Source organism: Arachis stenosperma, chromosome 5 (assembly GCF_014773155.1).
Source record: "Arachis stenosperma cultivar V10309 chromosome 5, arast.V10309.gnm1.PFL2, whole genome shotgun sequence".
Lineage (NCBI taxonomy): Eukaryota > Viridiplantae > Streptophyta > Magnoliopsida > Fabales > Fabaceae > Arachis > Arachis stenosperma.
This window is the reverse complement of record NC_080381.1, coordinates 69,842,400-69,858,481: the sequence shown is the minus strand read 5'-3', so window position 1 is coordinate 69,858,481 and position 16,082 is coordinate 69,842,400. Positions and strand designations below refer to the sequence as shown.

The following is a 16,082-nucleotide window of genomic DNA, read 5'->3' as shown; positions in this document are numbered from 1 at the left end:
CATTTAGTTGCATTCATATAGATAGGTTATATTTCATACATTCTACCATCCTTCTTCACCTCCTTTATAGATTCTCTTGAACTTAGCATGAGGACATGCTAATGTTTAAATGTGGGGAGATTGATAAACCAGTATTTGATGGTTTATTTTGTATTAAATTGAGTGGGTTTTATCCATTATTCTTACACGTATTCATATAATTCGCATGTTTTACATTTTCCTTCCTGATTTTGTGCTATGATTGAAAACATGCTTCTTTAACCTTAAATTTGCTAATTTTAATCCTCTCTTATTACCATTCAATGCTGTGATATGTTTGTTAAGTGTTTTTAGGGTTTATAGGACAGAAATGACCTAGAGAATGGAAAAGAAGCATGCAAAAGTGGAAGGAACACAAGAAATCAAGTATTTCAAAATCTGGTAGCGATGCGCATGCATGAGCGATGCATACGCGTGACTGGTGCAGGAGACAAGCAATGCGCATGCGTGGACGACGCATACGCGTGACCAGGAATTTGTTCAGCTATGCGTACGCGTGGCTGACGCGTATGCGTGATGAGCATCACGTGCTGCAATTTACAAAAAATGCTAGGTGAAATTTCTTGGTTGCTTTTGACCCAGGTTCAGGCTCTAAAATACAGATTAGAGGTTGTATAGTGGAGCTGGAGGCGGAATGAATCATACACACTTTCATTCATAAAATTATAGGTTTTAGATGTAGGTTTCTAGATAGGTTTAGGGTTTCTTCTTCCAATTTCTCCTTAGGTTCAGGTTCAATCTTCCTTTAATTTGGTTTGTGTGTTACTTTTATTTGTTTAAGCACTCTAGTTCATCTTCTTCTCTTGTTAATTTTCCTTTTTTCCATTTTTATGTTTATGAGCTCTTGTTACATTTGATTTCTGTTAATGCAATTTATGTTTTCCATGTTTATTATTACTCTATTTAATTGTTAGCCATTGATGCTTGCAATTGGTTGTTTAGATTTTATTATCTCTTATCAATTCTCTATGCTTTTATTTTGTGCCCACCAAGTGTTTGATAAAATACTTGGTTGGATTTTAAGTTAGATTTTTGTATTCATAGCTTGGATTGAGTAATTTGGAGACTCTTGAATTGTCAAAGTCTCTTGTTGGTTAGTGATTGAAAGTTGCTAGTTGGCTTGAGCTTCACTAACTCTAGTCTTTGATTAGGATTTGTGAACTCAAGTTGATTTTCTTACTTGACTTTCCTTCAATTGTTAGAGGTTAACTAAGTGAGAGCAATTGCAATTACCATTACAATTGACAATGATAATAAGGATAGGAATTCCGATTCTCAACCCTTGTTAGGTTTTTTCTTAGTTGTTAGTTTATTTTCTTGCCATTTTACTTTCTTGTTCCTTATTTCAAAACCCAAAAATATACTTTCCCATAACCAATAATAACTACACTTCCCTGGAATTTCTTGAGAGACGACCCGAGGTTTAATACTTTGGTTAATTTTATTGTGTTTGCTTAAGTGACAAACAATTTAAATATTGATTGAGGTTTAATTGTCGGTTTAGGACTATACTTGCAATGTGATATTTTTGTGAAATTCTTTACCGACATTTTTCCTCCATCAATGTGTTAATACCATTATTGGCTCAGACAATGTGATAGAAGGCTTCGGAAGAGCTATACTTTTGTTTTTCGGAGGAACAAAATTCATAATAAATAATGCACTATTGTCTACTAAGTCTCTAAGGAACTTGTTGAGTTTTAAAGATATTCGCCGAAATGGATATCATATTGAAATGAGAAAAATGATGAGTACTTATGTATCACAACTCATGATTCAAATAAAAAGTTTATATTAGAAAAGTTATCCTTACTTTCATCTGGGTTATATTATACTAAAATTAGTGCAATCAAATCACATGCTATTGTAAACCAGAAGTTTACTAGCCCAAATAAATTCGTAACTTGGCTTGATTGATTGGGTCATCTGGGAACAACCATGATATGAAGAATTATTGAAAATTCCCATGAACATTCACTAAAGAACCAGAAGATTCTTAAATCTAGTGAATTTTGTTGAGCTGCATGTTTTCAAGGAAAGCTAATTTTAAGGTCATCACCAGTAAAGATTGGATTTGAGTCCCCTGAATTCCTAAAAAGGATTCAAGGCGATATATGTAGACCTAATCATCCACCATGTAGATCTTTTAGATATTTTATGGTCCTAATAGATACATCTTCGAGATGGTCATATGTGTACTTATTGTCTTCTCATAACCTGACATTCGCGAGATTACTTGCTCAAATTATTCGATTAAAAGCATAGTTTCTAGAAAATTCAATCAAATCAATTCGTCTTGATAATGCTAGTGAATTTACTTTCCAAGCCTTTGATGCTTATTATATGGCTAACGGAATAAGCGTTGAACATCCAGTAGCTCATGTTCACACACAAAATGGGTTAGCAGAATCACTTATAAAACTCATACAATTAATTGCTAGACCTTTACTTATGAGAACAAATCTTCCAACCTCGACTTGGGGGCATGCTATTTTACATGCCGCAACACTTATTCGTTTGAGGCCAACAAGTTACCATCAGTTCTCTCCTATGCGATTAGCTTTTGGCCAACAGATAAATATTTTTCATTTAAGAATATTCGGGTGTGCTATATATGTTCCTATTGTACCATCTTTTCGCACCAAAATGGGAACAAAAAAATTGGGGATATATGTTGGATATGATTCTCCATTTATAGTGAGGTATATTGAGATACAAACTGAAGATGTATTTAAAGCCCAATTTGCAGATTGTCATTTTGATGAATCAAAATTTCCAACATTAGGGGGAGAGAATAGGCTTCCTAAAAAGGAACTTAATTGGAATGCATCATCCTTGATGCATTTAGATCCTCGACCAGGGCAATGTGAACTAGAAGTTCAAAAGATTATACATTTGCAAAGAATAGCAAATAAATTGCCTGATACATTTTCTGATACGAAAAGGATAACTAATCATATATACCAACTGAAAATGTTCCAATTCGAATTGTTGTTCCAGTCAGACAAATAGCCACCGAACAAATTCACGTCAGAAGTGCGGTAGGCCTGTCGGTTCCAAAGACAAAAATCCTCGAAAAAGAAAAGAGGTAAATATTATTCTTGTTGAAAAAGATAACGACATAGTAAAGACACCTATAGTTGTCTAAAACTCTGATATAGTTTTGATGCCAGAAGACATTCAGGTACTTAAAAATACTGAAAATTGTGAAAATAATGAGATCTTAATAAATTATGTCTTTACAGGAGAAAAATGGGACCGAAATAAGGCAATTGTCAATGAAATATTTGCATATATGTGGCATTTAATATCATGCATGAAAGTAAAGATCTTGAGCCAAGAACAGTCAAAGAATGTCGACAAAGGAATGATTGGCCAAAATAGGAAGAAGTTATGAAGGCTGAGCTAGACTCACTTGCAAAACGTAAAGTCTTTGGATTTGTTGTCCGTACACCAGAAGATGTAAAACCTGTTAGATACAGATGGGTATTTGTGAGAAAACTAAATGAGAAAAATGTTATATGCTACAAAGTTTGATTTGTTGGTCAGTTTATTCGCATACCATAAACAACATATACATGTAATGGATGTGGTAACAGCCTATTTATACAAATCATTAGATCGAGATATATATAAATATATACATATATATATGTATATATATATATATATATATATATATACATATATGTATATATGAAAGTCCCTGAAGTAGGATTAAAGATATCTAAACCAATGAATATTCACAAGGATTATACTCAGTCAAATTGCAAAGATCTTTATATGGTCTAAAGCAATCTAGACGAATGTGGTATAATCGTCTTATTGAGTATCTAACTAATAACGGATTTAAGAATGATGATATCTGTCCATGTGTTTTCATAAAGAAATCTGCATCTAGATTCATTGTAATTGCTGTGTATATTGATGATTTAAATATCATTAGAACCTCTGAAGATATCCGAACAATTATAAAAGCTCTAAAAGAAGAGTTTGAGATGAAAGATCTTTGAAATACTACATTTTGTATCGACCTGCAAATTGAGCATACAAAAAATAGAATCTTTATTCATCAAACAACATACACAGAAAAGATCTTGAGGAGATTTTATATGGATAAGTCACATCCATTAAGTACCCCAATGATAGTAAGAACTTTGGATGTGAAAAAGGATCAATTCCATCATAAAGAAGAAGATGAAGATATCCATGGTCCTTAAGTACCATATCTCAGTACCATTAGAGCACTAATGTATCTTGCTAATAATACACGACCCGATATATCATTTGCTCTGAATTTACTAGTAAGGTATAGTTGCTCACCAACTAGAAGACATTGAAATGGAATCAAACAAATCTTTCGATATCTTTATGGAACGGTTAATATAGGATTATTTTATCCATATAGATCCAAGTCACAACTAATTGGCTCTGCAGATGCAGGATACTTGTCTGATCCACACAAAGGGAGATCTCAAACAGGATACCTATTCACAAATGGTGATACAACTATATCATGGAGGTCCACAAAACAGACGATTGCAACAATATCCTCTAATCATGCTGAAATACTAGCAATAAATGAAGCTAGTCACGAGTATTTTTGACTCAGGAGTTTGATCCAATATATTCTGTCATCACGTGGACTAATTAATCATAAGATAGCTTCAACGAACTGTCTTGTTTGAAAATAATACAACATACATTGCTCAACTTAGCTAGATACATCAAAGGTGATAGATCAAAGCATATTTCTTCCAAATTCTTCTTCACTCATGATCTTCAAAATCAAGGAATAATTGATGTCCAACAAATTTGCTCAAGTGATAATCTAGCAGATTTATTTACAAAGTTAGTTCCAAAATCCTCCTTTGAAAAATTTGTACATCAGATTGGGATGCGCCGATTTCAAGATATTAAATAATGGCAACAAGAGGGAGAGACTGCACTCTTTTTTCCTTGGTCAGGTTTTTGTCCCTATTGAATTTTTCTTGACATGGTTTTTAACGAGGCAACCATCATCACAAAGGATATTGTACTCTTTTTTTTCACTAAATTTTTTTCTCATTGAATTTTTCTTTAATAAGGTTTTAACGAGGCATAATCCTAAATGAACATCTAAGAAAGAGTATTGTGATAAGAACAAATACATGGATGCTCATTTATGATATAGGCGGTTAACAGTGAAGAAATCACTTTTTCAAAGATGAATAAATTAATGAAATTGAAAATGAAGACATTTTACATGTATAAATAAAAGGCATCATCAGATACAATTTACACACAACAATAGCAACAATTCTCTATCTCTCTTTGTACTGCCAATATATATAAACACACTTCTCTCTTTCTTTTATTTATACATTTTTACATATATTAGTAAATATATCATTTTTATTATATTGAGATATTAATTATAGTGAATATTAATATTAGAGTTATTTATTTACATCTCTTTATTTTATATGTATTTTCTCTTCCTTATTTATTTATTTATTTCACAACAAAAATAAAAATGATAAAATACTTAATTTCTCAAAAATGATATAAAAGGATATAATTATTTGGGATTTAGTTTGAAAAATAAAAATTTTTTAAATTGTAATTTATAAATTCTCTGTCAAATTATACAAATACAATAATATCAATAAATGACAAATACAATAATATCAATATTTATTGAATATTTTAATATTTTAATATAAAAATTAAATTATAAAATATAAAATATCACTAAATTAAATAGTGAAATATACCTAATTCTTCTTCCGAGTTTGTAGTGTTTTTTATTTTTCTTCTAAAAGATTTCAATTGCTTTCGGTACCACGTTTTCTAATAGCTTTTGTTTAGGTTATGTGAACATTAATTATTACAATGATACTGCATTTTATTATGTTCAAATTTTTCAAAAATTTATTCTAACCATTATATTTAAAGTAGTATATTTTGTAAATATAACACCCACAACTTAATTGGTCCTAGAATCACTCACTCATATAAAAGACACTGTCATATTTTCATCTCTCAATTTCACTAACACTCGTAAAACAAAGGAGAGAATTTCAAAACATACTCATTTCATTATGGAACACACAAAATACACAAGACATATGTGCCTTTATATAGGCAATGCTTCCTACTAAAATAATAATTTATGAATCACAAATCAATTTTGTACTGACCACCATTTTATGAGTTGGCTTCATGAATCTTCTTTCAACTTGCATTCATGTAGTTTCCATAATCTTCTCATTTCAATTCAATTTGATTTTGAATTTCTTCAATATTGTAGAATGTTGTAGTTGTGCTATTCTCTTGAATGTTCTTAGAAAATCTTCAAGCTTCCAATATTAGCTTCTAGCAATATCTAGCCAATTGATGATTATTGTATTCAACTCAAACTTTGCTTCTTCAATTCTTTAATCATGTTTCATGAAAATTCTAATCCATGCAAGTTGATAGATAGCACAAAAAGTTTGTAGAATCTTGGTGATGAACCATGAATTTGTAACCACTTTGAATTCAAATTGAATTTTGCCTTTGACTTTTCTAAATTTTTGTTACTTGCATACCTCTTGATTTAATTTTCTAACATTGCCTCCCTTAAATCAAGTTGTAGAGTTTATCATTCCAAGCATCTTCTTCAATTTGTAAAATAACTCAGCCTTCAGTGGCTTTGTAAATATATCTGCAACTTGTTCTTCAGTTAGACAATACTCGATCACAACATCTTTCTCATTTACCAACTCTCTGATTTTGTGAAATCGAATATCAATATGCTTTGACCTTCCATGGAATACTGGATTTTTGCAAAGTGAAATAGCTGACTTGTTATCACAAAATATTTTTGTTGGAGTATTTTGTTTCTCATTCAATTCCTCAAGAATTCTTCTTAGCCAAACTACTTGTGTTGCACAACTTGCTGCTGCTATATATTCTGCTTCTGCTATAGAGAGAGCAACTACTGGTTGTTTCTTTGAAGACCAAGAAATTACACCAGAACCAAGATGAAATACGAACCCTGAAGTACTTTTTCTTGTTTCTATATCTCCAGCCCAATCACTATCAGTGTAACTGACAAGATTTACTTCAGTAGTATTTTCATAATAAATACCATCATTTAAAGTACCTTTGATATATCGAAGAATCTGTTTTGCCGCTTGCAAATGGTTGGTATAAGACTCCTCCATAAATCTGCTAAGCAAACTAGCTCCAAACACAATATCTGGTCTAGTCGCAGTTAAGTACCTCAGACTTCCAATCAAGCTTTTGTAATGTGTAGGATTTATTGTTCTTCCTTTGTCTTCTCTCAGCAACTTGAACTTCTCTTTGATTGGAGTAGAAACTGGTTTTGAATGTTCCATTTGAAATTTCTTCAAAATATCATTTGCATATTTCTTCTGAGAAATAAAAATTAGATAATCTTTTTGAACCACTTCAATGTCAAGAAAGTAAGACATCAAGCCCATATCTGTCATTTCAAAGTGCTTTATCATAGCCTCCCTAAATTCTACAATTATCTTCAAATTATTGCCAGTAAAGATTAAATCATCAACATAAAGACACACGATCAAGATATCTCCAGGTTCAACGAACTTGATATAAAGCGTATGTTCAAATAGACATCTTTTGAAACCATTCTCAATGAAATAAAAATTAATCTTCTTGTACCACGCTCTTGGTGTTTGCTTTAATCCGTACAAAGCTTTCTTCAATTTGTAAACTTTATCTTCTTTTCCAAGAACTTCATATCCTGCAGGTTGCTCAACATACACTTCTTCTTCTAAAGTGCCATTTGGAAATGCAGACTTAACATCCATTTGATGTATCTTCCACTTATTTTGAGCCAAGAGTGAAATAATCATACGAATAGTGTCTAATCTAGCAACATGAGCAAATACTTCAAAGTAGTCGATACCTGGTTTTTGTTTGTATCCCTTTGCAGCTAATCTTGCTTTGAAACGATCAACTTCACCATTGGGTTTGTACTTAGTCTTATAAACCCACTTTACTCCAATCGGCTTCTTATCTGTTGGTAAATCTGTCAGCTCCCACGTGTCCTTCTTCTCAATGGCATGAATCTCTTCATCCATTGCTTTCTTTCAATTGTTGTCTTTAGAGGCTTCTTCAAAGTTCAACGGCTCACAATCTGAAAATAGAGCAAAATTTATGATTTCTTCATCGGACGGATCATTGTCATTGCCAACTTCATAATCTACTAATCTAGCAGGTAGTCTCCTCTCTTTTTGAGGTCTTCTAGATGATTCTGGTTGTTCGGTTGCGTCCGATTGTCTTTCTTCTTCATCATCACATGTATTTGAAATTACAATCGGATGCTTTTCTGTCTTTGTGTCCCAGTCCCACATGGCTTTCTCGTCAAATGTCACGTCTCTGCTGATGATTACTTTCTTTGTTTCTGGATTGTACAACTTGTATGCTTTTGAGTCTGTGCTATAGCCAATAAAGATACACTTCTTGCCTTTGTCATCTAACTTCTTCCTTAATTGATCTGCTACGTGGGCATAAGCAATACACCCAAAGACTCTGAAATAATGAATGGAAGGCCGCTTTCCACTCCAAGCTTCCTCTGGAGTTTTATCACGAACACTCTTTGTTGGACACCTATTTAAAATATGAACTGCTGTTGCGACTGCTTCTGCCCAAAACTGTTTAGGCATTTGTTTTGACTTGAACATGCATCTAACCATATCCATGATGGTTCTATTCTTTCTTTCAGCAACTCCATTTTGTTGAGGAGTGTATCCAGTTGTTAGTTGGTGTTGAATTCTGTGTTGCTTAAAGTATTCTGAACATACAAGATATTTTGTTCCTCTATTTGTTCTGAGAATTTTGATTTTATAGCCACTTTGTTTTTTGACAACCACCTTAAATGTCTTGAAGGTATCACATGCTTCTGATTTCTGCTTCAGAAAGTATACCCATGTATATCTACTAAAATCATCAATAAAAGTGATAAAATACCTGCTACCACCATTACTTAGAACTTCTACAGAACAGAGATCTGAATGCACAATTTCAAGTAATCTTCTAGCTCTCCAAGACTTTCCTGTAGGGAATGGATCTCTGTGCTTCTTTCCCAATTGACAAATCTCACAAACACAATTGGAAATATGAATCTGTGGTAGACCAGAAACAAGTCCTTTTCTTGACAGGTAGTTTAGGCCAGAAAAATGAAAGTGCCCAAACTGCATATGCCACAACCAGTTATCATCAAGTATCACAGAAGCCATGCAAGAGGGATTAACATGTTGAATTTTTAATGGAAACATTCTATTTGAAGTCATCTTTGCTTTATCAATGAACCTTCCATTGTTGTCAAATACAGTGCAATATCCACGATAAGTTATCATCTTATATCTCTTCTCAGATAATTGCCCTATACTCAGTAAATTGTAATCAAGTTCAGGAGCATAGAAAACATCAGAAATATAACTTAGAGAACCATCTTTCAATCTAATTGGTATGTGCCCTTTTCCTTCAATAGGGATCTTTGTTCTATTACTAAACTTCAATAATAGTTTAACTGAATCATCTAATGAAGAAAATAACTCCTTTCTTCCAGACATATGATTACTGCAAGCATTATCCAAGTACCATATATTTTCATCTTCAGCACATAAATTAGTTGTAAAAAATAAAGTCTGAGTACCCGGATTATCATTAGTATTTTGATGCTGATTTTCTGCAACGTGTGCTTGATTGTTATTCACCATTTTTAATATGCAATCTGCTGCTTTGTGTCCATACTTTCCACAATAAAAGCAGTTGAAATTGGTTCTTTCTTGATAAAAATTACTTCGACCTCTTCCTCGGTTGACAGGCCTGAAATTCGTTCCACCTATTCCTTGATTAGGTGGTGTAAAATTATTGTAACTTCCTTGGTTGTAATTGCCACGACCTCTTCCTCTAAAATTTTCTCTACCTCTACTTTGAAAATTAAAACCGCGACCTCGTCCTTCTTATGTACGGCTTGATGCTACAATATTGTTTAAATTCACTCGGCTTTTCAGGGCTTCCTCGGTTGATTTTTCTGACTTCTCTAGTATTCTACTGATGTGGCTTTCCATGGTTCCTTGCAACTCTGCAATCATTATAGTATCCATATCGTGGGACTCTAGTATCGTAGTCACTACATGGTCATACTTCATCGGCATGGTGCGAAGAATTTTCTCCACCACTTTGCTATCGGGCATATCTTCTCCATAGACTCTCATCTTATTGACAAAGTATGTAACACGAGTAAAATATTGCTCAACGGTTTCTGAGCTAGACATCTCGTATCTTTCATATTCTCTTCTCAAAGACTGTAGCTTTGCTTTCTGAGCTTTATCTACGCCTTTGTATGACAGCTTTAACGTGTTCCATGCTTCTTTTGCAATTTTGGCATTTGCAATTTTGCCAAACACCGTATAATCTACTCCTTGATGAATTTGAGATAGCGCTAATTGATCTCTCCTCTGTTGGACAGCATCTGCTCCTTCCTGCAAACCTGGTTCAACGAAATTCCATAAGTTCTGGGCCTTCAAATGGGTAGACATCAAAGTCTCCCAATAACTATAATCAAGTTTTCTATCTAACTTGGGACCGGACCACACAATATTGAAAGTGTTTGCCATACTGACTCTATGAATAAACAACTATGTGAGAACTCTCCCACATCTCACACACTCTAATCTCAAACACCAGGCGCTGGATTAACCAACTTTGATACCAAATGTAAATATAACACCCACAACTTAATTGGCCCTAGAATCACTCACTCATATAAAAGACACTACCATATTTTCATCTCTCAATCTCACTAACACTCATAAAACAAAGGAGAGAATTTCAAAACATACTCATTTCATTATGGAACACACAAAATACACAAGACATATGTATCTTTATATAGGCAATGCTTCCTACTAAAATAATAACTTATGAATCACAAATCAATTTTGTACTAACCACCATTTTATGAGTTGGCTTCATAAATCTTCTTTCAACTTGCATTCACGTAGTTTCCATAATCTTCTAATTTCAATTCAATTTAATTTTGAATTTCTTCAATATTGTAGAATGTTGTAGTTGTGCTATTCTCTTGAATGTTCTTAGAAAATCTTTAAGCTTCCAATATTAGCTTCTAGCAATATCTAGCCAATTGATGATTATTGTATTCAACTCAAACTTTGCTTCTTCAATTCTTTAACCATGTTTCATGAAAATTCTAATCCATGCAAGTTGATAGATAGCACAAGAAGTTTGTAGAATCTTGGCGATGAATCATGAACTTGTAACCACTTTGAATTCAAATTGAATTTTGCCTTTGACTTTTCTAAACTTTTGTTACTTGCATACCTCTTGATTTAATTTTCTAACATATTTGAAGTAATTTTGTGATAAAGTTATTATTTTAAGGTGAGACTGGATTAGGAATGGCAACATGCACTCTATTTAAGGATACTCAATTCGACCCAAACCAGTCGGGTAGGATGTGAATAGGATTCTCGTGCAGGTAGAGTCTCAACCCTATCCGACCGATTTATTTTAAGTGGATGTTAAATTAAATACATCTCACTAAATGTAAAAGATGTTTAGCTACTATGAGAAGATTATTAATTAAAAATTTAATAAAATTTTTTTACATAAAAGTCAGTTCTATTTTAAATTATTATCAAGTTATATAATAATATTGTATCTTTTTGGTAACTCACGGTATAAGAACAAGTAGGATTAAGGTTGAGATATTTTCAATCTACAAATAAGATAGGGTTGAATTTATATAAAAATCTCAACCGATCAATCTGCGGATAAAATTAAAATTGGATATAAATCCTACTATATACCTTGCTTATTACCACCCCTAGAATAGGTGTTGAAAATAGTTAGTGAGAATTAAAAACTTAAAATCTCATCAATTGAGCTATTTTTTACTTTTTAAATAAAATTACTAATTATTTTATAAACTCTTTGGGATCATGGCCCTATCCTTCTACTCCCTGACACTAAATAACAAAATTTGGTTTTTAAGAAAATTGATTTCATTGTCATAATTTTTCAGAAACTAAAATGGTATGTGGTATATTTAATTATAAATTATAATTGCATTTAAAAATATTATGTACACAAATAAAAATTAATTATTATTTATTTATATATAAATATATATTATTTAATTTATTTTTAATATATATTATATATTTTAATATATATTTTTTTAAAAGATTGATTTAGTGATTAATTTTTAATATACACTTAACATCATTCAATCGCGCATTACCAAATCTATAGTAGTGGAGTCTCCTCTTGAAGTCCAAGGGCTATAAATAGGTTTAGGGTTGGCATGATAAACCAGCTCCCCTCTTCCTCCGTGTCAACCGTGTCTTTTATACTTTCTTGTCTCCACCACCGCCTTTTGTCTTCTCTTTTCTAAGAACCATAACCCATATTCGAATTAGCCAATTACCATTAATCGGCACTTGCCATCATCACGGTCAGAAATTACATATTTTCCTTACACAATTCCTTCTTAGTGTTGTAAAATAAAGCTATACCTTAAAATAGCGAAAGGTACTTCTAAATTACAATTTTTCAACTAGTGACGATGGATACAAATAATACAATAAGATAATGATTATGATGTGGATATGCTTGTGAGTTAGGCAGGCAGCAGAGGAGCAAACATTCTCTTTCCGACAGAAAGGAGTGTGAGTGAACAAGTGAGTGGGTTAGAAAAGCATATTGTCACACTTCATATGAATGCTAGCATAGTTTGTGAATGCTGCTTGGTTTTTTTTTATTAATCATTTCTGTCCGAAGTTTAAGCTGGAATAGAGAAATATGAATAATTTTATATAATATAACGTGTAAAATATGTGGCTATTTCCACAGAGATAACATTATGCGAAAATAATATTGCAAACCTATAGATAATTCAATCATATATATTCAGTTAAATATGTTAACTATTTATAATATTATTTTCATATAAAAATATCTTCATAAAAGTAACTACATTATTATGTTCTAAAATTTGACTTTTACATTATGTTTGGTACCGAGTAAAATGAAGTAAAAATAATTATATCATTATAAATTTCTTTATCATAAAAATATTGTTTAATAAAAATCTCTTCTCGTCAATCCCACGAATCTCTTTTTTATTTATTTTAAATTTTCATTCGATTACGGTATTTCTTTTGATATTTTATTTTTATTTTTTGCATCTTCTTTGCTTTCATGTTACTTTTTTGTTCGTGACGATATAATAAAATAGATATTGATGTGAATGTTATATAGTTCATGATGTAGAACTTTTTTAATTCATCCTATTGGCCACACCTGTATTCTAACGACTTATAAAACAACATAGAATTGAACCACCATTTTTTTTTTTTATAAAATTTTTCTTCTATTACCATTAAAATACAATAGATGAATAGTCATTCGAAAAAAATCCCACCCATAGATCGAATGGAATCCTATACATAAATATGTTAATAAAAAATTGAAAAAAGCTTTTCAGATAAAAGATGTAAAACATATCTTGGACATTTTAAAAATTCGAAATTAAAAGGAAAGCATTTTACATAAATTGAAAATCCATTAGGTTTTTATCATTTTTTTTCTTTTTTTTTATGGAAATTATTTTATATTTAGTAGTTTTAATATTAGTGAAAGAGATCTAAGGTTGAAATCTTTAGTTATCAAGTTATCAATTAAAATTATCCATGATTGAAATCTTCATTTTTCACTAATTTGTTAAAACTAACTAAATTATCAAACAGTAAAGGAGCAATTTTATATTTATAGACCAATCCGAGTGCTGATTACTTAGTAATTACTAATTAGTCCTACAAAAACCCGGAAGGGGAACACATGCCCTCAGTCCAATATATGCATTTTAACCGACCAAATAATTGTGAGAAGGGCGTGCAGTTTCGATTAAAAATTCTAACAACGGATTCTATATAATCTTCACATTGCTGTGAATGACATTGACACCCAGCTACAGTTGTTTCTATTAACCTTGTTTTATATTTATTTTTTAAGTTAGAAGCAGCCAGATTTTGCTCGTTCTTGTTTCAATGGAATTTTGAAGACACCGGCAATGATCATGGAGAGAAATTATCCAATGTTGATTCGAAACCACTGTTTCACTAAAACGAAATGATATAATCATTCCAAACATAGGATTGACTTCTTTGCTCCTAGTTGCTAGGCAGTAGCTTAAATAAATAAATAGTTAAACGGAAGAAAGGAAATAAAATTACACACGGGGAACAAATGGAATGATTACAATCACTTAGTTTTAATAGTTGTTTTTTCTTCAAAAACGTTTGACAAAAATCTGCATCCTTTTTCCATTTTATTTAAACGGAGTTACTAACAAGTCCAAAAAAAACGGAGTTACTAAGCTTTTGTTCATTATTAGTAGCCACAATAAATATCATGTTCAGCAGACCTTGTTGAATCCCAAGTGTAGAACATGTTCACCATTTTACACTAACAACTTTCTTTAGATAAGGTTCAATATAATTACCGAAAAAAAAATGCTCTTGCGTGTTACACTTTTTTTTTTAAGTATACAAAAGTCAAGAGTTTGCCGAAAGATAAACATAGGAAATTTTCGGAAATTGAAAATTAACCTTTTTCTTGTACCTTTCCAGCATTCCGAAAAGGTAGATAGTAGATACAAGGTTATCAATTGAGGGCAAAAGATAAAAGGATCCATATATTATATTACGGGCCTGCTACACATACAAGCCTACAAGCAACCAAGTTGGCCCAGCCCAAACACGAATCACGCGCATGAAAGAGAGATAAGATGCCGCGTCCAAATCACGCGCTCAGCATTCGAACGGTTACGTATGGGAGACTCTTCCACTTCTTCCACTTCTTCCATTTCTCAAGGCACTTTCAAAACAACGAAACCCTCTCATTTTCGAGCGAAAATCAAGTTTCAAAATATAGAAATCGTAGTTCGAAAACTGCATCAAAACACCATCAACCTCTCTGTGAAGAATCTGAAGAAAAAATAAACCAAGAATACTCAACGTAAGTCCATTAAAATACTGTATATTTTACTTTTCTTCTACGTCGTTCTTCTAGGGTTTACTATTACTCTTGCTTCTTTGTTATACGTCGTTCTTCTAAGTTATACGTCGTTCTTCTAAGTTCTACGTCGTTCTACATTGTTATTCTAAGTTCTCCTGCTATTTTTGTTGATTTTTGGGGGTTTATTCCGTAGATTCGGGGGTATAAACTGCTTAACCTTGTAATGTGGCTTTATATTGAAGCATGGTTGAGTGATATCTGTCTGATATCTATATGGATGTATCTGAATAATATCTATGGGTGTATCTCACTGTAATCAATGGGTGTATCTTATTTGACATCTTTGGGTGTATCTGAATAATATCTATGGGTGTATCTCACTGTTGTCAATGGATGTATCTTGCGAATATCTTTGGCTGTATCTGACTCATATATATGGGTGTATCTTACTGTTATCAATGGGTGTATCTTAATTGTTATCAATGGGTGTATCTGAGTCATATATATATGGGTGTATATTACTGATATCTTTGGGTGTATTTTTAGTTTCAGAGAAAATGGCAGCAAGAAACCAAACCAAAGACCTGAAATGTGCCACACATCTCCTGAATGATAAGTTCAGAAACATGACTGAGGAGAAGAAGGCAATTGTGAGGGATCTTGGATTCGGTGGGTTGATGCACATCCCACCACTGAGGGTGGATCACCAACTCTTAAGGGAGCTGGCAAAAAACTTCAAACTTGGGGAGAACAAACTGAAGACAGGATATGGTTCTTTCCATATAACCCCAAAAAAAATAGGTGATGCGCTTGGCATCAATGCAACAGGTAATTAGCTCAAAATTATAGATGTATATTAAGTTGTTGCTTGGGTGTATATTAACCTGATGCTTGGGTGTATTTGAACCGACTTGGATGCTTTGTTGTTTTTCTTTTTGTAGGAGATCTATTTCCTGAGAAAGTTGACTATAAGAAACTTTCTG

General features: G+C 32.3%; 1 protein-coding gene across 1 annotated transcript; it reads right to left on the bottom strand.

Moving 5' to 3' along the window:
* Positions 1-10,019: 10,019 nt before the first annotated feature.
* LOC130980881 (uncharacterized) lies at positions 10,020-10,676 on the bottom strand. Its single transcript, XM_057904527.1, has one exon. It carries the CDS (start codon positions 10,674-10,676, stop codon positions 10,020-10,022), a length of 657 nt encoding a protein of 218 aa, XP_057760510.1.
* Positions 10,677-16,082: the final 5,406 nt, after the last annotated feature.

Bases quoted from the DNA above. Each gene is read 5' to 3' on its own strand.
- LOC130980881 (XM_057904527.1), bottom strand. From the start codon at position 10,676: ATGGCAAACACTTTCAATATTGTGTGGTCCGGTCCCAAGTTAGATAGA.